The sequence below is a fragment of the Notechis scutatus genome, chromosome 5 (genome assembly GCF_049901735.1).
Source record: "Notechis scutatus isolate UNSWTSFEM ecotype Mainland chromosome 5, rNotScu1.2, whole genome shotgun sequence".
Taxonomy (NCBI): Eukaryota; Metazoa; Chordata; class Lepidosauria; order Squamata; family Elapidae; genus Notechis; species Notechis scutatus.
Window position 1 is genome coordinate 90,595,100 of NC_142013.1, and position 23,017 is coordinate 90,618,116.

The window sequence follows — 23,017 nt, forward strand, 5'->3', positions numbered from 1 at the left end:
AAAGATTGCTTTATTAATAAGATTGCAGTTATATGATTATACCTTATATTCTTTATTTATTTTCCATATTTCTTTATATATTTTCCATAAAAATATTTGTTACCAAGGCAAGGGGCAACAGATAACAGAGTAACAGAAATGGAATGGACCTTGGGGAATCTTTTAGTCCAACTCTTTGCTCAAGCAGAACAGATTACAGATAGAACAGATTATGTTTCCATTTATCTCATATTTTAAAAGATTGATCTTTTTTTTCTGCCTCTATCAGACATATTTGTGCAGCCCTTTTAAAATTCCTACTCCTTCCTCACAAGCAATCCAGCCATCAAATGTCATAATCAAATGTTATCTGACACAACTAGCCTGGTAATACAAATTACGATTTGTTGCTACTAGCCTATTTATTTGTTCAAGTCTTATATTTTGTTTTTAAATTTTATCCTGGGTATTTTGTTACGCCATGTATACATTTTTGTTTTGTTTTTGCTGTCAGTCATTTAATACTGTATATTTTCATCCATTTTTATTGGGATCTTTTAGATCAAAAAGTTAAGATTTGCGTTTTTACCCATGCAATTTTTCCTATCAGAGTTTCTGCCTTTCCTAACTTGAAATGTTTAGCATTATATTTCTCCACGTGTGAGTAATTGTTATTAAATAAATCTTTATTATTTTTTGTTAAATAAATCTCCATATAAATGATCTTTTTAGCAATGATGTTAAAGCTTATTTTTCGCTATAGATTTTCTTCTTGAAATAAGTTCCATACCCATATTTGGATCTTGTATTTATTAATCCAATCAACTGAAAATGAATCATACTGCTCTATATATTCTATTAAGCTTTATTAAGAATTGTTTGGATAAATAATTGTAAATTCAGCATAATATGCACATAATTTTATGTTTTTGGTTTGAGTGTTTGATTCCAAAATGTCTATTATTCTATTGGATCCTATAACAGCCATCTTCTTAGTGGTTAAAGTTTAGTTTTGTATTTCATCTGCTTTTTCTGTGTTGTTAGATGAATGTAAGTATGCTTGGACAGAAAACTGAAATTCAGTTAATGTGAGGAATTCAGTTAATTCAACAAATGTACAAAGCATTTGTTTTATAAAACAAAAAATGAAACCAGTAGTTTATATATTTTGCACATTTTTGTCTGCAAAAACTGCGCGTGGAATTTCCTTTATATTGGTCAACTGAAGGAAGATGAACTAGATTGATACAGCAGGCTTCCTAATTTTAAGTCTAATGTAAACTTTGAGTCTAATCTTTGCTTTTCTTCAATTTATTTATGTTTGTTTGATACATTTGTTTAATATCCATTTGTAGTAAGATAAAAATGATCAATTCTCCTCTTTCCATTTAAGTTTCTTTGCAAAATGCTCACATGGACCACCCTTGCAATTCAATGAACACTTAGATCATAGAATAATGGAAGGGACCTTGGAGGTCATCTAGTCCAACCCCCAGTTCGAGCAGGAGAATCTATTCCAAATATTAGCCTCTACCTAGGATTGAATTCACAGCTTCCTGATTGTGAGGCAAGAGCTCCACCTCTACGCCACCGGATCTGCCCTAATGCCTAATTATTTATTATTATTAATTCCCTAATGCACAAACTGATGTTTAATATAAGTGGCATGGCAAGATACGTAGGAAATTAGGCTGTCCCACATATTGCCTACTAATGAACTACAAAAGCTCTGAACAGTACGCCACTTGTGTCTCTTTTGTTTTTGGGAAGTGTGAAGCTTAATGGCAAATTAGAAGCACCATACATTGAATTCATTTTCATTCTGAAAACCATACAGGTCACAAATCACCTTCAGATAATTCTCAAAGCTGACAAACTTAACAGAGGCTTTCTTGAGGAAAAAACAGATGTTTCCTATATTAAAAGGTTTTTTTAAATTCATATCATGCTGTTGAATATAAGATGGGGATTGATAAAGAAAGTGGAAAATAATATCTTTCTAGTGAAGCAAATATTTGTAAGATAATAGTCTTTCTTAATCTTAGCAGCTTGAAGATGCTGCATGGACTTCAAGTCCCAGAACTCCCCAGCCAGCCTTGAAGTTCATACATCTTCAAGTTGCCAAGATTGAGATAATTTTTAAAGCCCCATATATGTTTCCAGCGAGCATTATTTCTTCCACCTCCTCCTTAAAGTTTTGCCTCTTGCTTTTTTGCCCTCAAAAACTGGCCTGGCTGTCACCATCTGCATTTCTTCCTCTGCACTGGAGCTGCTACTCCTGGCTTCACTTTGCGCAGATGCAACTTCTAGGCTAGTTTTGTGACTTGCCATGTTCGTTTCGAGCATTTTTGCGTTCTCCCCTTTTCTGTGCTTTCTGGAAGCTTCATTCTCCAAATCACCAGCTGAAGACTCGCTGGATGCCTCCGAGAGCAGAACCTCTCCTACGAAGCCACCACACAGAACGCTCTGTTGCTGAGATGGCAGACATTTCTTCCGTTTGCTTCCTCGTTTCTGGCATCCAGCCCTCCCTTTATTGAATGCCTGCCCTTTCTTCTGTTTCAATTCTTTTTCTAGAACAGCAGTTGCCTCCTGGACTTCACTGTCGTCTTCTTCCTTCTCTTTTCTCCTCATGCAGGTCACAGCCCGGCGAACCCTCTGACTCTTGATGACTTGTTTTTCATGTTGTGCCAGTCTGAAGAAAGAGTCAATACGCAGCTGGGTCTACAAAAGAAAGAAAAGTACCCTTGTAAGGTTCGGTAAGGGTTATGGAGAATACTATTTGCAGCAGAGAAAACATGCAACAAAATTCACATCATTGTCAAGAGAATATTTGTTCAGAGCTCCATGTCAGCGTTCCAGCAAACCTCCATTCCAATCAGTAACTCCGAGACAAACATATCTCAAAAGTACCTTTATTAGAATAGCACCTGGCACATCTGTGGAATCCCAAATCTAAAAGTTTTCAGGCTTTCCACAATTTCCCAAACTACAAATCCCTTGGTCGTCATCATATCACCTGGCCCAATCACGATCCGTCCAAAAGTAAGATCCTTATTTCATCCTGCGCCATACTCAATGACCTTGAACTAACAAGAGTTTATTTTGTCTACTTAGAGCTACTTAATTGAAATCACCCCCTCCCACTTTCTCAGGCTATGTGGCAGCGTGGAATATGGCTTCCAAAGGTGACACTCCAGTTGCTTTGTCTAGTCCTGATACATTTAAGGTAGAGACTATCTAGCCCTCCAGCTTAAGATCAACTACAGTTCTCAGCAGCCTCACCTAACATTGACAATGGTGAGGAGTGCTGGGAAATGAAGTTTCACAACACTTGGATAGCCAGATATTCTCTGCCATCTAAAGGCTTTTTGTGGAGGTCAAGCAGGCCAATTCACCCCAACTCTATATTCGGCTTCCATTAGGGTTGCTCCGATGTTCTAATATTCCACTCTGGTCTCTTAGTAGCCCCATTTAGATTTCATTTTTGTTGGTACAGAAGGATTCCATTGAAATAAATAACCTATCCATGTCCTGTACATGTTTTGGCTCCACTACAGGCTGCAACGGACAGTTTGTCAGGCTCTGAATGTGACGATATTAACCGCGGAGCCCGCCAGCATTGCTAACGAGATCCAATCTTCCATGTTATGCTGTGCCGCGACATCTGCTGAAGGGCGGCGAATACATAGGGAATCCCTAAGAGTAGATGATGTTGACATTGTAACAACGGGGATTCCCTGTGCAGCGAACATCAGCACCAGGCACTTTGGGGATGATTGGACTCATGAAGGAGAGCCTTCCTCTCTCACACACACACCGGAGGGGGGGGGGAAAGCTGAGGATTAGAGAGGGGTCAGAGCTAGATAGGGAATCAGAGCGGAGTAGGAATGATAGGGATAGGCTCATATATAATGGTAGACAAGGTTAATTAGAGTAATTTGAATGGGGCGATACGCAGGAGTTAGCTGCGATTAGGTGGGCGTGTGTGCACTATAAATAGCACTGGAAGGCAGACGCTCCCAGCACTAACCTAGATCGGATATTAGCCGTCCTTGCCGGATGGGATGTTCATTGCTTGTAAATTAAACTTCTCCTAACCTTGCTGTTTGTTGGCTTGTATCTACAAATCTGTGAGCATCTAGAAGACTGGCTGAGAGTTGCTCTTAGACTTTTTAAAAGCTTTCCCAGAGCTTGATGCTAGACTGCTTTCAAAGGTGCATAGCAACCTACTTATTTAGACAACTTTTAATAAGCAACCATTTAGTACAACCTGCTGTTGTTTGTATTGCTATGATGTCATTAAAATATTAACTCTTAATGGCTGCATGTTTACTTTCCTGTCAGTTTACTTGGAAAAATTATAAATTGTTAGAAAAAAAACATGCAGATTGCTAAATAGCGGCAACCAACAACTTATACAATTGTCAAGACTTATATTTTTGTGCTTTTTCTCTCTATATAATATTTGGCTAGATTTCACCCTAACCAAGTCTGGGATATATAAAATCAGACTCCCTTCATCTATAATCTTTTTTGCCATTTCTAATCAACTACTTACATGACTGAAGCCTAGTCTTTTGACAATGAGCCCTTCATCTAACTAACTCTAAATGCTGGGATTATAAACACTGTGCATTCAAACAGTAATTCTGCCATTCCCTATGGTTGCTTTCAATCTCTGAACAAACAGGAATATTCTGGGGGAAATAGCCTGCTTTATTCCAGGACACTGACCCATGAAAACAAGTGGTCTAGATGTAACTTTTCTCTGCTCAGTATTAAGGTTAGCTACTGCTCTTTTCAGACTGTATATAAAGTAACAGTTCTGAAATGGTGAAACACATAGCTAACTTCTTTATTATATTTTCATCTGATCCAACCAATTTTTATACCAAATTTCTAATTAACCATCTGCTTTTTAAAAATTTATTTTCAGACAAGCTACTTTTCCACAGCTGATATAGTATGATAACTTATATATTTTGTGGAAGGGATAAATATAAGCTTTATTCATTATTGCGCATACATAAATACTTTTGTAAGTTTATGGCAAACCTGAGTATGAGACTTCAAATCCACCAAGACCACTGTCAAAGAAAAGGTTTCATTTCAGTAATACCTGTTGAATATTCAGTTGTTTGAGAACAGGAAAGAGAACTTCATCAGTTTTTAACTTAGTCCATCCAAAATGACTTTGACAAAATATGCAAACAGTTAAGGACCAGTAAAAAGCAAGCACTCCGGAAACATTTCTAAAGATGTGTCTGAATTAGACAATTTGAAGTCCTTTTGCTAATTTTGAACTTACTTTTCACATGCAAAAACTGTATTCCCAAATTATTTTGTACTGACAAGTACACCAGGCAAGTAAACAACAATCACTTTTTTTAAAAACCAGTAAAAACCAAATATGGGATTTAATATGCTGACTTCTTAATTGTATTTATACTAGGGTACAGACTGCATCTACCAAACAAAAAACAAATAATAAATAAGGAAGTCTACTAATTAGTATTCAGGAAAATTAAATTTGCTCTAGCCAGATAAGTAATTTACTAGCTATAGAATTTAGAATTCTTCCACTCAAAGAAGGAAACAAGAAACTATCAGACTGAAGCACAGTTTATTTATGCAAACATTTGCATTAGAATATCATTCCTTTTATCTGCTTGTTAAGGGAAGAAACAGTAGAAAGGATATTCTCTAATTTGTTCCACATTAGGTCTTCCCCAAGCAAAGGATGCCTTTGACTCATCCACCACAGGATGCAAATAAGCTTCCGCCACAGAAAGATTTGGGAAACCAGCAGCAATTTCTATGTGCCGCAGTTTTTTCTTCACTTTAGTATCATATGGATTGGGACGTATTTTCTTATTCTTTTGAGCCTCAGCCCACCATTCCCTGAAAATGAAGAGAAAGAAAAAAGAAGCACATTTTAAAAACATGATCTGACTTAGGCTTTGGAAATGAAAAATGAAAGCTCCATGATGAAAACTGCCTACACGAGTTTCAAGAGAGGCTCTAGTCCTCGTCCAGGGAACTCATTCAAAATCTCCATTGCAGTTACATAGCCAACGTTAGGGATGCCCTCAGTGTAGTCACTGCCCAGGAGGTAGGCCAGATTAATCAACTTGTTTCGATCCAAGCCTAAGGGAGAAAAAAAGGAAATGATCATCTGCAAGTTTATCATGTATCAGAAAAAAAAGCATTTGTTTTATTTATTTATTTCAGGGATTCAAACAAGGTTATCTCGTGGAAGAATACAACAAAAACAAACAATAAACAAAGGAAGCTAATTATGCAATGTTAGCAAGAACAACCCAATTTAGAAAATATGAAATGATGACCAATGGGGGATAACTAGTCAACTAAAAGAGGACTCTAGTCAACTGGACCTAAATACCTGGAGCGAGGGGAGAAAGAGCTATACTACAAATCCTATGCTCATGTCCTAGGTCCCATAATTACGGGACAATGTTTAAAAGGTACATGTTCTATAAGCCAGAATGTTTAAAAAGGGAAATCTGGAGCACACCCACCCAATGAAAAATTGTTGGGGGAAGCAGGACAGGCTTACATCCATTTTGTTACATGGAATTTAGCATTGGGAATGTCAGCAGAAACATACAAGTAAATTAAGTGAAGCAGGAATAGCATGCTTTAGAAATATTTAGAGTAAACCAAGAAGAGATGTTATTCTGTGATTCTGTAAGAATAAATGGGTGCTGATCTTGAAGACTGAATATAAAAGTGAGGGATCACTTTAAAATAGTATGTTGAAGCTGTTTGATCATACAGAGTGAATAATGGCCAAATCCCAAAGTAAATGGAGGAAGCATTAATAAGTCAACAGGGAAGGACAGATTTTTAAAAAGTTGTGTTGAAATGGAGCTGATAAGATCATCAAACAGAGAGAAATAATAATCTAAAGAATAAAATGGAATGTATGACAAAGTGTACAGATAAAATGGAAGCAAAAAATTTTTGCAAGGCAGAATGGTATAGAAAGAAATAATTATTAGTTTGGCATAAACTAGATTTAGCCTCTTCTTTTTCCTTATCTCATGATTCAATTCCTTTGATTTTCTATTTCTTCCTCATAGTCTCCCCTTTGTTTAAAGTTGTTTATCTCAAAAGGGAATCATGTGATGGGCGTGCGAGTTCACAACTGAAATTAAGTTATATCTTTGGAAAAAGATAAAAGAAGCCAAGATTCAAGATTTCATATAATGAATTACCTAGCTGATTTTGGAAATCCACATACTGATAATATTCGACGTACTTGCTTTGATTGAAGAAGTTTTTGTACACATGACGTCCTCCAAACAACCAGATATCACTGTCATCTGTGATTGTCCCAGAAGTTTGATCAGTAAGATCCAAGACAGCACACTGAGCTTCTGCTTCCATTGGAGCCTCGATGTATGGAATGCCAAACAGGCGCAGAAGTTCCTGTGAACAAGCAGGAAAAACAGTTCCAAAATTAGTTGGTGGTGAAATCTGCTAAGGGTCGGTTCATCCATCACATGTGCTAATTTCATGGAGATGAATGGACTTGTAGAAGATACATCTTTAAAATTGTTCTTCAAAGCAAGATTTGGACATTATTTTTACAATTAGTCAGATTCATTGACTAGACCAAGCAATAATTAGCATATATGGATCAGAGGCATATATTTTGTTCAGATGTGTAACAGCAATAAAGACGCCCATTCTTTTATTTTGCTTCATCTTATTCTAAAATTTCTAGCGCAGACTATGAGAAAAAACAAAGGGTCAACAATAAAATATAATTGGCAGATAATATATTTTCATAAGGTAGCTGCAATTTGAAATTTATTTTATTCAGCAACAGGATTAGAAGTTAACTTCTATATAACATATGCTATGTTAATTAGTACTGATCGTGAATTACAGGAACAATTTAAAAAACAATTAGATTTGCAACATTCCTGATTAATGTAGACACCTAGGAGTAATTATTATTAAAATTGGCACCAAGTAAAAAATAAAAAGCCAGTTTGGTGTAGTGATTAAGACATCAGGTTAGAAATCAGGAGACTGTGAGTTCTAATCCTACTTTAAGCATACAGCCAGCTGGTTGACTTTGAGCCAGTCACTCTCAGCCCTAGCAAGGAAATAATGGCAAACTACTTCTGAAATCTTGTGCAGAGAAATGCAGACTTGTCCATGCAGTTTCCAAGAGTCATCACTGACTCGAAGATACACCCCTCCCCCAAAATAAATAACTGTGACTCCCTACAAATGACAATAAAGTCAGCATTTGTTATTAGTACTGCTTGATAGAATCGTGGTATATGCCTATTTTTATTTCTAAAATTCTCTATTCCATCATCGCATTTTATTTTCTTTAACACGAAGAATGATGAGATATAAACAAAACACATTTAAATTTGAAATATTGTTTTGATGGATTTCATTGAAGATAACTCATATCATTAGGAATTCAAATATTTCCCAATTCTCATTTTAACTGTGTCAATACTGGATTTTCTATCAGATAAGGATATACTATTCTTCCCCAACATTAAAAAGTAGCATCAACTATTTTAAATTGATGCTTAATGTTTATTTGAGAAATCTGGAAATGTAAGAAAGATGGCTAAATGTCCACTTCTTGAGTTTTCTCTCTTCCTATTTGTTTTTTTAAACAGGAAGATTAGTTGTTCAATATGAGGCATGGAATCTAGATTGAAAACCAAACACAATTTATAGAATTAGAGATTGAATTCTTGAGTCTCTGATCCTATTACTACTAAATACAATTTGCAAAATGAATTGGACACAAATTCCATCTTAAAAGGGAAAACTGGACATGGGAAAAATCTAATGCTACTACGTCCCAAAGGTATTTTTTTCCAAAAGGCAACTGGACTTTTTCCTTTTAAAACATTTTACTTCTACTGCTACATTTGTATTGGAAACACCTATGAGGGAAACCCCTTTCAGGGTGAAAGGATTAGCCAGTGCATCACCTGTGCCCAGGGGATGACCAAGGCTCCCTTCATGTCTCTGTCATTTTCCCACCAAAGTGGTCCTTCCAGTTCAGTTCTGAACAGAAAAGGCAACTTTGGGACAACCATGACCTGGATGATTGAGAATCTTCATAGACACTACAATGCTACTATGAATATTTTCTCAAACCACACTGCTCAAGCACTTCATTTCTCTAGACACTCTTGCCAAATCAATATTCTCATTTTCCTCCTCTATATAATAGACCGTCCCTCTTTAATGCAAGTGAGAGATGATGGTTAAAAAAAAGAAAAGGAGAGTATGATTTTATAGAAATGTGTATTATTAGTTAATATATATAACTGCTAAAGGTAATAAGTAAGAATATTAACATGCTATTGTAGGAAAAGGAATGACATATGGAGTTTGATTGACATAAAAATAATATTGTGAAGTATTGTATAAGATAATGAAAGGCTATAATTTAATAAAAACTGTATTATTAGAATTGCACAACCTGTTAAACGTAAATATGATGAATACTATTGTATTTGTATCAAAATGTGAGTAGAAGGGGGAATTTTTTTGAAATATAATAGTGGCATATTTAGAAACTAAAATGGGGATAAACAATGGAAAATTATAATTTAATATAAATTTGTGAATTGTTATTAGAACTATATAATCTGGTAAACACTGCAAATATGATTATTAATATATAATTGGAAGTAAAAGGAGTGAGATTAAGAATATAGAGATTGACACAAAAAATAACATATTCCAATATTGAATAATCAAGATTGATAATTTAACAAAATATATGTATTAACATCAAATTTTAAAAGATTGTCAACTATATTAAACAAGAGGAATATTGTCATATTTGTATCAAAATGTAAGACACTACGGAATCACACTGTCCACACAATATTTTTGTTGTAACAAAAAATTAAAAAATCATTGCAAAAAAAAAAAGGCCATCTCCATCACCCGTTGAGAACAAATGAAATAGATCATAAACACAAACCTGACTCTCTAAGAACATCTGTCCTGTCACAGTGGCAGCCGTACGTTCCTGCTGCTGTTTCTGAGCTTGAAGTGCTGTTTGCTCAACAGACAAGTTTGTTTCCAAGACCTCCAAATCCTCCTACAAAAATACAAATCAAAACATTGTTAAATCTAAAGTACTGAGGTCTGTTAACTGTCTTCATTTAAGCCTCTTATAGATAGATATAATTAGAAACCAATTCTCTCACTTCCTGCCAAAGGACCACATAAAAATTAAATCTAGGGGAGATATGTCACAGGTAGTAATATTACATTAGGTGAGCTCCCACCAACAGAATCCAGAATTTTCAACTTTAAATCCATAAACACACACACCTTTTCCAAGGCTCACGATTACAGGAAAAATTTATCCCTACAAATTTAAGTCATCTCATTCTTCATTATTTCCATGAGACTCCACAAAGTTTCCAAAATAAAAATGGTTCACAGCTCATAGTTCTGGCTTGTTATTCCACAAATACAGATAGTTGCAAAATAATTACCATACTAATATTCTGCCATTCATTAATTTCAGCTTTCTCTGTGCTTTCCATTCCAGCATTTTGTTGCATAGTCAGCTCTGCATCTTCACCACTTTCTGATTTATTCTCTGTAGTGTCCTCACTCCCCTCTCTCATTTCCAATGAAGCTTCAGACACCACTCCAACCTCCTCTTCAATGGAGGCAAGTGATGTCTCAGATGTTCGATCTTGTTCACCCTTTGGTTCAGTCTCTACTTCAATGAAACTACCTGCAAATATATTGCATTATATATTACATACCATGATAATGGTGTATAACCGGTTTTGTGGCATTACATTAGATGCCCTCTAGCTATTGCTTGCCACAATATTTTTTTTTCGTTTTACCACTACTTAGTTAATAAACTTTGGCTACAGTTACAATATGCACATCTTTCTATCTGTATTTTTAAATCAGCTTTACTTTTTTTCATGAAACTAAAACATTTTTCAATGTTAAAAAATAGCATAAGAAGCCAACTTTAAAAAATGAAAAAATGCATGCCTTCCTAAACTGAACAGATGAAAATCTCTGAATTACCTGGACATGCATATTCACAAGCCAATTTATCAGTAAAGTTCATAGAATTTCTTACTTTCTGACTTATATACTTTTATATACTTTTAAAATTATTCCAGTAATCTAATGTAACATTAAAACCGACATACCATCAGAATCACTTTCTTCAGACTGTTGATGTTCCACACACTCTTCAAGTTTAGGGGTACCTAAAGCAAGCAAAAATTCATTCTGTGTACAGGATACCCTTTTTTCTGAATGGCCAGCCAATTCCTTTAAACACTGAAGTTTTCCAGTTTGGGCTAACTCTGCAAAACCTGAATGACTTGAGCCAACTGATGGAATTGGAGACAAAGATATTTCTGGCTGCTTTATGCTGTTGTTTGGACTCTGGCATTGTCCAGGACTTATATCTATTTGAGAAATCCCTGTTTCCACATTTTTTTCTTCATTTTCTGCCCCAGACAAAAGTCTTTTTTGCACAGCAGGAATGCATGGGCTTTTTTTAATATTTCCACCTTCCAATTTCTGTACTGGTAAAAGTTGTTTTTCATTCTGATCTTCAGGAACTGCTCCTTCTTCATCTGAACTGCTAGCAAAATGGTCCTTCCTGGACATTCTTTCTCCTTGAGTAATATTAGTCCTATTGATAAATGGTGCTGTGATCATCTCCTCCTCCTCCTCCTCCTCACATAATGCCTGTTGAATAGCCTTGATTGTTCGTGGAGACATGTTACTGCTGTCTACACTGGATGTGGACTCACACTTGTCTAAATTAAGGTGCTTCTTGTTTCTATCGTCCAACTCATCTTCTGAATCACTTCCCAATATAGCAGCCTGGATAGCAAGCATCGTTCTGGGAGATGGGGATGTTTCATAAGTACTACTGGTTGATTCCACTGAAAGGTCACATGAAACTGGCTTAACTTGCATGTCGTTACTGGCAATATTTTTGCTAGGTTTTAAATCTTTTGGCATTGCAGAAGAATGGATTGCAGATGTCACACAACTAGAAGTATTTCCTTTGGACTGGGTACCTGAAAGAGAAAAGGCATAAACAAAGGAATTTGATTCAAATGTTAAAAGAGTAAAATTCAAATGCAATTTTTTTAAAAGCATTACTTGAAACTAAGCTACAGTAGTCAGCTATCGTGGAACTCTCAATAGTACTCTGAATCTGGGGCATTCCCGTGATACCTTTTAATAGGATGTAATGAGAGGTATCTTCAGATACAACCCTCCTGGTTTCCAATTCTTTCAAGAAACCTCCATCTTCTTCATACTGATGCTGGATTTGGCCAGAGTGTTGTTCATTCATCTCCTTCTGCACTTTTTCTATGTGTCGATTTAAGCTGCTTTTCTTAAGCAAACCCTTGAGCTGATACTGGGAGAAGTCATTGGATTCCTTAAAAGAAATACTGGAATTAAATGACAGTCTGAAAGAACTAGACATCCTATATTTGTAGAAAACATATATTGACAAAAACAGGGTGTGCAACTAAAAGGATTTCTAGGGGCAAAAGCAACATCGTTTTAAAAATTTCCTCTAAGGATTTTAATTCGTTTTTTAACAGTACCAACATTCTGTGTATTGGTAGGATAAACTTAACATGAAAGCACATCTACTGACTTTGAAATACTTGAACATGAGTAGGAATAGTTCTTCTTCGTATATGACAAGTCCTTACCATAGTGTCATACAGGTAGTCCTCGGGTTACTACAACAACTGAGTCCAAAATGTATGTTGTTAAGTGAAACATTTGTTAAATGAGTTTGCCCCATTTTATGACTTTTCTTGCCATCGTTGTTAAGTGAATCAATGCATTTGTTATGTTAGTAACACAGTTGTTAAGTGAATCTGGATTCCTCATTGATTTTGCTTGTCAAAAGGTCTCCAAAGCTGATCACATGATCCAGCATACTGCAGCAGTCATAAATATGAACCATTTGCCAAGCATTTGAATTTTGATCATGTGACCAGAAGGATGCTGCAATGGCTAGAAGTGTGAAACATTTAGTGAACTGTCACTAAATGAACTATTGTAACTCAAGGACTACCTATACTGAGTCCCTGGCTGGAGACCCTGCAGCCAGAGAGCAAGGAAGGTTGCATTCACTGTGACAGCACATGCCGTATAGAACAGTATCCCTTTGGAAATCCAGGTGGCCTGTTAGCCTTTAGTAAGGCACTGAAGAGCCGTCTGTTCTCCCAACCATAACAGATTGGGCAAGTTTCATTGCTTTTATGAGGTAGGTTCATTGGTTTGACCTCAGGGGTCATAGTTTAGATGGTTAAATGAAATACACAGACACATAAATCATGCTTGTGTATGTTTGTATGTATGAGAGTGAGGGTATCATCAGTGCTGTCATTATTCATAAGTTGGGCATGATGATGTTACCTAGTTGGGAATGAAATGTCTGCAAACAAACAACCAAGCTCAGAGAACACCAAGAACTCTACAGTTCAACCCTGAGCTAGATATTCTCTTGTGTGTGTGTGTGTGTGTGTGTGTGTGTGTGTGTGTGTTTATACGTATGTATGTATCCATCCATCCAGCTATCTAATCTACCTATCTGAAAAACAACTCACCAGGGAAACACCAAAACTTTACTTTTGCTATTACTTTTACAATTGGTATTTTAACTGTTTATACTAGGTCAGCTGCTTTTATTGTTTTACGAAACAGCCAAGATAAAAATGTAACAAGAATCTATAGTACAAAGTACAAAGCCAGCAGTTAAGTGCACAAATAATAAAATCTGCCTAAAAGGAAACTTCACTTACTGTAAATTGTCATTCAAACTATCCAGGGATTATAAATGATAACAAATATCCTATTTCCCAAGGTATCCTCGTTTAAGTAGTCATCGTATGAATGTCCTACTACTGAAATACTACTACTCTACACTCAGTATTATTACCCAAGTATTTTCAACGTTATTATTTAACAAAGATACAAGGCACCCTTCTGCTTGAAAAGGCAAAGGAAAGTCTGTCCAATACCTCAGGCATGGCTTCAAATAATGTTCTTCTTCGTTTAGTGAATTCCTTCATGTCAGTCAGGATCTCGTGTTTTATTTCAGGAGGCAAGCTCAAGAAATCGTCTGATTCAACATCTACAGAACGAGGGTTTTCAAGCAATTCTTTCTTTGGAAAGGAGGAAAGAGGAGCACAAAAACATTTTGTAAAACGAGTGACATAAGATATGCATGTAGGTTAGGCAAGAAGCATAAAAAGGATTAACCAAACCTCCTTTACACTGATTGAAGATGGTTTTCTGAAACAAGTAGCAGAATGTTGTAAACACACATTAGGAAGTTAGTGGATCAGCATTAGAAAAGAGTCCATCCAGTATCAACTTTTGTCAATAAAGTCCAAAGTACACCTCTGGTATATTGGGGGGTGGGGGGGAAGACAACACTGAATTGGGATGTTTTCAGATTAAAGAACAAATCTGCCCCTTGTGTTTTCCTTAAAGTCTGAGACAAAATTTGCCCTTCTAAGACCGTTTTTTATTATTATAAGAGGAGGAAAAATCAGTCCAACTATGAACTTCCGGTTTGAGCTTCTTCAGCGACAAACCGAAACCTCGTTTCTGCGAGGCTTCGATCCGTGCTCGCCGCTGGAGTGCCCCGAGCCGGCTGGTTCCGGGGCTAAGCCACCCCGTAGAGGTGGTGAAGAAGGGGGAGACTGCCTGCAGGGTTGAGGAGAGCCGCATCTCTCCTCCCCAGCTGGCCATTACTCCCTTTCCCGAAGGCGGTTGTAGCGGTGATCAGAAATGGTCACCACAAAGAAGAACTTGACCGGAAAAGAATGTGCAGGAGGAAGATAAGAAGAGAAAGTTTTGGTTGACCAAGTCAAACAGCAAAAGCAACAAAAAATAGAGTGAAAAATAAGTATAAAATCAGAAAGCAACGGAAGAGGGAAATGCAGAACAGAGAATTAGAAGTAGAGAGACAGGGGGGTAAAAAGGGGAGGGAGAAGAAGAGAGGGAAGAAAGAAAGGAAAAGAAGTTATAAAGGACAGAAACAAAATATAGAGAAAGGGCCTATTTAGAGATAATGGGTGAAAATTTAATGGAAAAAGGGATTCTGCAAAGGTACATAAGATAGTATTGTTATATTAGAAACAGAAATAATTTTAGAAAATATGAAACAATGTATGATTAAAATGTTTGATAAAATAGCTATCGTAATTCAGTGGAATGCTTGTCAATAAATAAATGTAACAAAATGAATATCTAATGATTTACAAAACATATGTGAAGAGAAATAAGGGAAAAATTAATTATGGAGATTATATGTGTCTTTAAGGAAGTATGATATTTAATTGAAAAGAAGTGTTAAAGATGTTAAGATTTTAATGATTATTAATGATAGAACTGAATTGGATTCGAATGAGGGTTTATAATTACATATATTTATAATCTTTTGTTTTTAAAGAATATAGGGTGCATTATAAGAATGTACCAAGCAGAATTCGATTGGAAGTTATGTATTATATTGATGGTCATAACCTTAAGGTATATACTGAAGTTTAAATAAGAGTTGAATGGATATAATTAAAAGATATAAGGGTGTCATACTCCAATTAGTAACTACAGGAGAAAATTTGTTTAATGAGAAAAGATAATATGAAATTGAAACAGAACAGACAAAAGTATAAATATAATGATTTGAATTGAGATGAGATAATCAAAATAAAACTGAGAAAATTAAAAGAGGGGGAAAACTATATAGAAAATGTAGAATAGTATAAGATATGAAATAGAACACAAAAAGGGGCATGAAATTGAGTTTTGTGTCTGTATAAAGAAGTTCAACCTGGGACCATGCTATTTTCAAAAAAGATGTTTTATTTGTATTTTGTATGTGTGAAAACCCAAATAAAATTTTATTTAAAAAAAAAAGACAAACTATAGGGCATCTCTGATGCCATGCCACAGACCACAAGATGAAAGTACATATGAAATATAGGGTCCTCTTGTATATCTAAGGAAGAAAAGCCAAGAGACCTAGCTTGTTATCACAAGGATCTGTTAATATGCTTTGACATATCAGTTTCTAGAAATAATGCAGGAAGGTGACTATTGTCCTCACAAATCTTCCCCTATGAATTTCCCAGAAACACTTGGTTGACCATAGTGGGAAAGCAAAATGCTAGAGTACATTGGTCAAAAAAATATAATTATAGCAAACATGATTAATGAAGTGATTAGAGTCAGCATCAAAACCTTGTTCCTCCTGATTTGCAGCTTAATCCCTTTTTGTTTCACTATCCTATCCTTATTAATTGCATTATGAAAGCTAGTTTTTAAGAAACCCAGTATTTTATAGGTCCAAAAGTTTATGCAGAAGTTTCCTACTTACTCAAAATTCTTCTCCATTTATGTGTGCTGTTGCCCGAATCCTGCAGCACAATGAACTGAACTTTGGGACATTTTCCAAAATAGAAATAAAGTATTTTTTATTAAATTTCAGACAGCATCACAAGCCTGTGAGGGTTAAGCCTCTATTTCAACTAGACCAGTATTGTCTGCTCTGTCTAGAATGAGTTTCTAATGATCTCATGCTAAAATCTGTACCAGTTCAACTGCTTTTAAAATATGTAATCTTCTAACTTACATCACACAGTCTTTTACAAGCCAAGAGCTCTGCTTCAAAAATGAGTATGCTAGGGACAAATCTACACATAGTCTTCAACTTACAACCATTTGTTTAGTGACTGTTCAAAGTTACAACAGCACTGAAAATAGTGACTTATGAATGTTTTTCACACTTATGACCATTGCAGCATCTTTGATCATGTGATCAAAATTCAGATGCTTAGCATGTATTTAACATCTCGAGGTGATATGATCACCTTTTGCAACCTTCTGACAAGCAAAGTCAATGGGGAATCCAGATTCACTTAACAAACATGTTACCAAGTTTACATTGCAATGAATCACTTAACAATTGTGGCAATAAAGTCTGTAAAATGAGGCCAAACTCACTTAACAACTGTCTTGCTTAGAAACAGAAACTTCAGCCTCAATTATGGTTGTAAGTTGAGGACTACCTGTATATTCATTTTAACTAAGTACATGTAACCAACCATTAGTTCCTCAACATATTTAATATGTATCCTGTCATTAAAAACAACAATTTGGAACCAATTTTTGAGCCATCTGAGAGAATCCCACTGAAGTCATTCACAGCTCATAGATCTAGCACTATATGAAGTGCAAACAACCAAATTCAGAGAAACTGTAGCTTCAAATTCTGGCGTATTAGAGGACCCATGGTTCGTAGTTCTAAACCAAAATTAAACAAACCATGGGAAGAAGTTCTAGCTTACTGTGCCATGTAAAGTGGTCTAGTGTTTTTCAGTGCAGCATACGGACTTCTTGATCCTTATGAATCACAGGGAGTTGGGCAGCAAATAAATGCAATAACTTTTAATATTATGTTGATCGCACCAAACCAGTTGCCTAGACTGTATTTGACATTTCAATCGGTTAATGAAAGTTTTTTGGGGAAAAACAATTTAGTGTAGTTTTGTTACTATATATACAATGTGAGGTCACAGCTGCAGATCTTTAGTTGGTGTTGGCCTTCACGCACACTGATTTCTTCCAAAGAACCTAGGATGCCATAATGTATCAGCATAATGTATCTGCAGATCCAAACAGTGTGGCCATTTATAGATGACAGATGGAAATTTGCCGATATGCAGATTTTCTAAGTCCTGTTCAAGATCTTTTGGTATGGCACCCAATATGCCAGTAACCACTGATATCACCATTATTATTACTACCCATTTGTTTTGAAAGGATTGCAATGTAATATAAAATACATAGGGGCCTTACTTGCAATATTTTTTTCTGGGTCATCCTTTCTTCCCACTCTTTTTCATCTTCCTCTTCTGAGCTAGATCATTTCAAAAAAACAGAACTAATTTAATAAATGACAAAATTTGTCCACAGAAAATGAAAGAGTATTTTAGATTATATTGCTTCTTACTGTTTACATAATAATCTATTTTTTTAAACTTGTTTCACTCACCTGTCTTTTTTATCTTCTTGTAAGGCAGGGAGCACATAAATGTCATCCACCTCTTTCCTTCTCACCTCTGCAAGACTAGGAAATTCAGAATTGCTGGGAATATAAGGATATTTCATGTTAGGGAAACCAAAATACTTAAAAATTGAAAGTTCCCCATAGGCATTTATAAACAGAGGTTTATAAATAAGGTTGTTCTTGCCTCTTTCCTGATAAAGCAGCCTTGATCGCTTGTCGTTTCAGGAAGGTTTTCAAAAGCTTCTCCTTAGTTTTCTCTGAATCTGTGACTGCAGCTTCTTTTTGCTGCTTACGTTTAGCCTGCAATACATTGAGTAAAATACTTTGTAGTCATTACTTTTATTAAAACCCTTAATTTGTCTCCCACCTTGTTGCTAGCATGGCTGTTCCAACAACTTGGAGATCAAGAAAAGGCAATTCTTGTCCTCGGAATTACCACACAAAAAAGGAAACGGATTGGGAAGTCTACAGAAAAAGGGATATTTAGCTACGGATTCTTAATGATACACAAATGTTGTAATTACTGGAAGGGATTAGTGCAAACCCCACTGGAGTGGAAATTGCTCAGAGGAAAAGCCCACAATTAGCGGTGGCTCATCTGAATGAGGGCATGACCTTATTCCATACTGGAATCCTAGTATAACTGCTGTTGGAAGAAGCAGCAAAGCCCAATGAAGCTAAATTCGCTGTGATTATTTTCCTAAATTTAATTCTCATTTCAGTGAAGACAGTAGATTGACAAATGCCTTTCTTTTTAAAGTATTCCTTAGACTGCTGACTGTGACTGTGGAAGACAACTGTATTGGTCTGAAGTTTGAAATTACTGGTCTTTCTATGCGTCCCTGCATCAAATGGCTTTTCTTCCGTATTCTCTTGCACAGCCTAGCCAAGTAAGGCCTTAATTTTCTAAAAGAAAGCCTTCAAGAACGTCTGTCCCTCTGCCCCACCCTACATCTTCTGATGTAGCCTAATTTGGGAATGTTCTTTCTTCTTTCTAGATGGGCAGCATATAAATATAATAAATAAGTGGCTTGCCAAAGCCAGTCACTGACAAGGACGTTTTTGTTTTGCTACTGCTCTCTCAGTAGCAATTGTTAATTGATAAGTAAGAAGCCTATGTAATAAATGCACTTAACTAAAAATATGAGTAAATACATAATTTCTTGGACTCCTTCTAAAGTTGAGCTTCTGCTAACTTAGGAATAATACTATGCTTTAGATGAAATAATTTGGGGAACAGTTTTAAAAAGGATAAGATTCCCAGCTGGTGAGGGATACAAGATGCTCCTCTACAGAATGTTGCCATGTTCTGTTTTATTTCTTTGCCTAAAAATTTCTTTTGCTTTGTTTATCAAATTTGTCCTTACAAAATTTTGTTTACAAATTCTGTTTTGTTTACAAAATTTGTCCTTCCAGTTTTCACTTTGGGTACTCATTGTTTTTAAATATACCGCCCACATTTTGTTGTGGTAAATACAAATCAAGTTATTCCAAAATCAGACCATTAGTTTCAAAAGCAAGTCAGAGGGATTTAATACAACAGTCTGAATCATAAAGAAAACAAGATTTTAATTCCAGTCTCTCCTATTCCTTTATTCTATTCTTGCCACAGTTGCTAAATTCTCTAATCCTTGGTTTCCCTAAATTTGCTTATGTGAAAGTAACATGTATTGAACTTAGTAATTCCAACTTCAATGGAATTGTGAGCGGGATAGGTATGGCTTACATACCAAAGTTTGCCTCTTCAATAGAGGAGCTTCTCCGTCAAAAACAAAAATGGGACGGATCCGAAAGAAGAGCAGTTTGCAAAGTCGGCGAAACAATATGAGGAGATGAGCATTATGGATGGAATTCCCATGACGGTCTCTTGCTCCTTTAATAGCTTGATTCAACCAAATACTAATATCTTAAGAAAGCATTTAAAGGAAGACAACAGAAAAATGACATATACAAAGAAGCATTGATCTGTTTAAACATACCAATCATTCATGCTTACATAATCAGCATTTTACGAAGCACATTTTATTAATTTTCCTAAGATTGTAAAACCGATATATCAGGTAAATTTAACAAGACTGAAAATAAAATATTGGCATTCAATATTTATTGACTGGAGAAAATCAGCAATTATACATGAAATCTATTAAAACGTTCTTAAGGAAGCTCATTTTTTAAAGGATACCAACAGCAAGAATTTTTCCTTCCAACGTTTCTGGGTTTATAGGTCTTCCTGAGCATTCCAGTAACTTCCAAAGCCCATGAACTCCCATTGTTCCTTAGGTAATATAATGAAAGTAAAATCTGTTGAAAGCAACAAAATATTGGTAATTGCTTATATATTAAATATGACAATCATAACATTGTATCTATTAGCTTACTGCAGAACTGCAATCTTGCTAGACAATTTAAAAATATTTAACTCAAGTTTTTTCCAAACTTGTGCCTTCCAAAGAAATTGTTTCCTCCCCAATTATTAGCCATGTTGAATAATGACAGAATTAAGAAACCCACAGGTAACTGCACAATTTGGGGAAGGCCTGATTTATCTGAACAGGAACTTTAAACAATAGCTTATTTATTAAAATGTCAGTTTTTCTACTAAAAATATGTGAAAACAATAGTACTTAGATAAAATAGCTTAATGAAAAGAAAACTGGTCAAGAAGCAACACCCTCCCTCACATCATTATCTATAAACCAATAAATCAATAGTTAAACCTTACAAGAAAAGGAATAATACTTATAAAGGATTGCTTTCTTCATATATATTTTGATTTAATTCAACCAATTATGAATATTGCTTTAAATGAGCAGTTTTTTTAAAAATAGAAATAATCCTTGAATCAACTACAATACATATCCACCTCAGGTGCTACATTACCTAATCAACATTAGTATTCACATGTAAAACTGTGTAAAATAAATATATTATAAATAACTTCGTAAAATATTATTCTGCAGTTTTACTAACATAATTCATTTTTGCTCCGTTACCTCAGCAAGATGGCAGCTGACAAGCAGAAAAAGTCCTAATCAAATTACAAGATTGTTTAAGGGTTTGAAGTATATATTTTTAATTACTCCTGAATTAGCATTGGTCTGAATTATTTAAAAGGATTTTTCCCCGTAAGGACAAATAAGAGATCTGGTGCCATTAAAGCGCTGGTAAGACAATTTCTCTGGTAGTCTTGGAAATGCTATCAAATGTCTTCGCTTTGAAGAGGAAATCCAATCCCAACTCCAATTCTTTTAAGTGCCTTGCCTTGACTGCGCAGATACAAACCCCTAACCTGCTTTGCATTTTGCATTTCTCCTCTGTGCTTTAGATCTCCTAAGACAAATTCCCCACTGCAATCTTCTCCGGGACGCAGGGATTTTCTTTTTTTACTTTTTCCTACAACTCCCGTAAAGCCATTATGGTCCTTGTGTAATCGCTCCTGCTGCCTATCAAACTTCCGACACCGAAACCAGAATTCACTTGGGCGAAACTTCTAATAAAAGGGACTTGCTGCAACGCAGGGCGAAAAGACCGACGAACCTTAATTGGTGTAAAGCGAAGATAAGCTTGAGTGGGAAAATAAAATAAAACGTGAAAAAAATTGGGCCGAATCCATCCGGGAACCTAGAAGATACAGGGAAGAACGTAAAGCGCCGCTCACCCAGACAGCGCCATGTTATTACGTCACAAATAGACTGCACTGCCCGCTGGGAGATGTAGTTCTTACAGAGGCTGTGAGAGAATCAGGACGAGAGAAACATGTAAGGAGTGCTTCTCTCGTTTTTGCAACCGCAGAACTGTCATTTCTTCATTTTTTCCCTTCTGCTGTCCCTTAACATTGGAAGAATTTTGCTGAGAAACTAGGATCAAAAAGCAGCTGCCATAAATTCTGAGTCTGCACACTACAGACGCGCTCAGAATTACTTAGAAATAAGGGTAGAGATCCAAGGCGATTTTTTTTAAAGCAAAAACACGACGTAATGTAATTTGTTGCTTCCTTTTCCTGCTCCCCCCCCCCCCCCAGTTCTTCTTCCGAACCTAGTGTTTTCTGGCTTTCCCATTCCAATGTTACCAGCTTTGTCCTACTTAATTTTTTAAGATCAGGCTAGCAAGCTGTTCTGAACGCCTGAACTACTTCCCAGTAAACATGTACATTCCTGCTCCCCATTCCTTTACCATTGGAGAGTGGGATGCTAAGGTTAAACAAAAACTAGAATCAGAGTAGGGTTTGGTAATCCATTCAGAAAGATTGGCTCAGACAGAAATTCAGATAAGCAACAAACAAAAAGGTTGACAGGCAACCTTGCCAGGCAGTGGTTCTTCCCGATACGGTCGGACGCTCAACTCATCCCGGGCAGAGCCGTTCGGGAAAGATCAGCCTTGGCACAGAATCCCCTCCATAGCAAAGAGGCGCCTGACCCGCTTCATCCTTTCGAAGGACTCGCGCCCCCAACGTGCAATGTGGGAAGCGGCAACCCGGGTCACCATTTCGGCCAAACGGGTCGAGCCAGGCTTTATCAGGGTCCCGGGAGAAAAGTAGCGAAATAGTACTCGAACTGCGCCAGAGAGCCTCTTCTGGCTGCCCTGGGAGCCCCCCACGGGCGCGCAACCCGCCTGCCTCCATTCACCGAACTGGCCCCCTTCCCAGCCGGCGTTTTTCCCGCCACCAAGAGCGCGTCTACCCCAGCAAACCCCCACCTTGCTCCTCCTCCTAATACCAGCCCCGGCCGAAGCGACCCCTAGGTAGGAAAAAAAAAAAAAAGGCGTTGGAGTAACCAGAGGAGAAAGGGAAGTGACGTCACAATGGGTCGTTCCCGCCCAATCATAAAGCCCCTGCTCTCGCCGCCCAATTGCAGCTCACGCCCGCCATATGGCAGCCAATGAGCGCGCGGCATTCCGGCGCCGGCAGGA

At 36.5% G+C, this 23,017-nt stretch overlaps 1 protein-coding gene across 5 annotated transcripts; it reads right to left on the minus strand.

The window, feature by feature from the left end:
- Positions 1-68: 68 nt before the first annotated feature.
- On the minus strand, positions 69-22,856 carry ERCC5 (ERCC excision repair 5, endonuclease). 5 transcript variants are annotated; one of them, XM_087967291.1, is made up of 16 exons: positions 21,647-22,856; positions 20,292-20,410; positions 19,840-20,015; positions 18,294-18,409; positions 18,095-18,187; positions 17,899-17,959; positions 14,052-14,195; positions 12,241-12,448; positions 11,193-12,080; positions 10,506-10,753; positions 9,983-10,102; positions 7,218-7,431; positions 5,982-6,126; positions 5,678-5,880; positions 5,099-5,181; positions 69-2,700 (listed from the first exon to the last, which is right to left on the minus strand). In XM_087967291.1, the coding sequence occupies exons 2-16, from the start codon at positions 20,377-20,379 to the stop codon at positions 2,149-2,151; spliced, it is 3,339 nt and encodes a 1,112-aa protein (XP_087823417.1). In that variant the 5' UTR covers positions 20,380-20,410; positions 21,647-22,856; the 3' UTR covers positions 69-2,148. The 5 variants fall into 5 exon arrangements, with proteins under 5 accessions (XP_087823417.1, XP_087823420.1, XP_087823418.1 ...); XM_087967294.1 differs by having other exon boundaries at positions 22,409-22,776; XM_087967292.1 differs by having other exon boundaries at positions 21,768-22,776.
- Positions 22,857-23,017: the final 161 nt, after the last annotated feature.

What these genes read in the sequence shown, in the direction of transcription:
- ERCC5 (XM_087967291.1), bottom strand. Translation starts at nt 20,379, where the DNA reads ATGGGAGTTCATGGGCTTTGGAAGTTACTGGAATGCTCAGGAAGACCT. An exon ending in TGAAGAAAGTGATTCTGATG is followed by an intron (nt 10,754 to 11,192) that starts GTATGTCGGTTT and finishes ATATATTTGCAG; the next exon opens with GTAGTTTCATTGAAGTAGAG. An exon ending in GAGCCTCTCTTGAAACTCGT is followed by an intron (nt 5,881 to 5,981) that starts GTAGGCAGTTTT and finishes CTTCATTTTCAG; the next exon opens with GGAATGGTGGGCTGAGGCTC.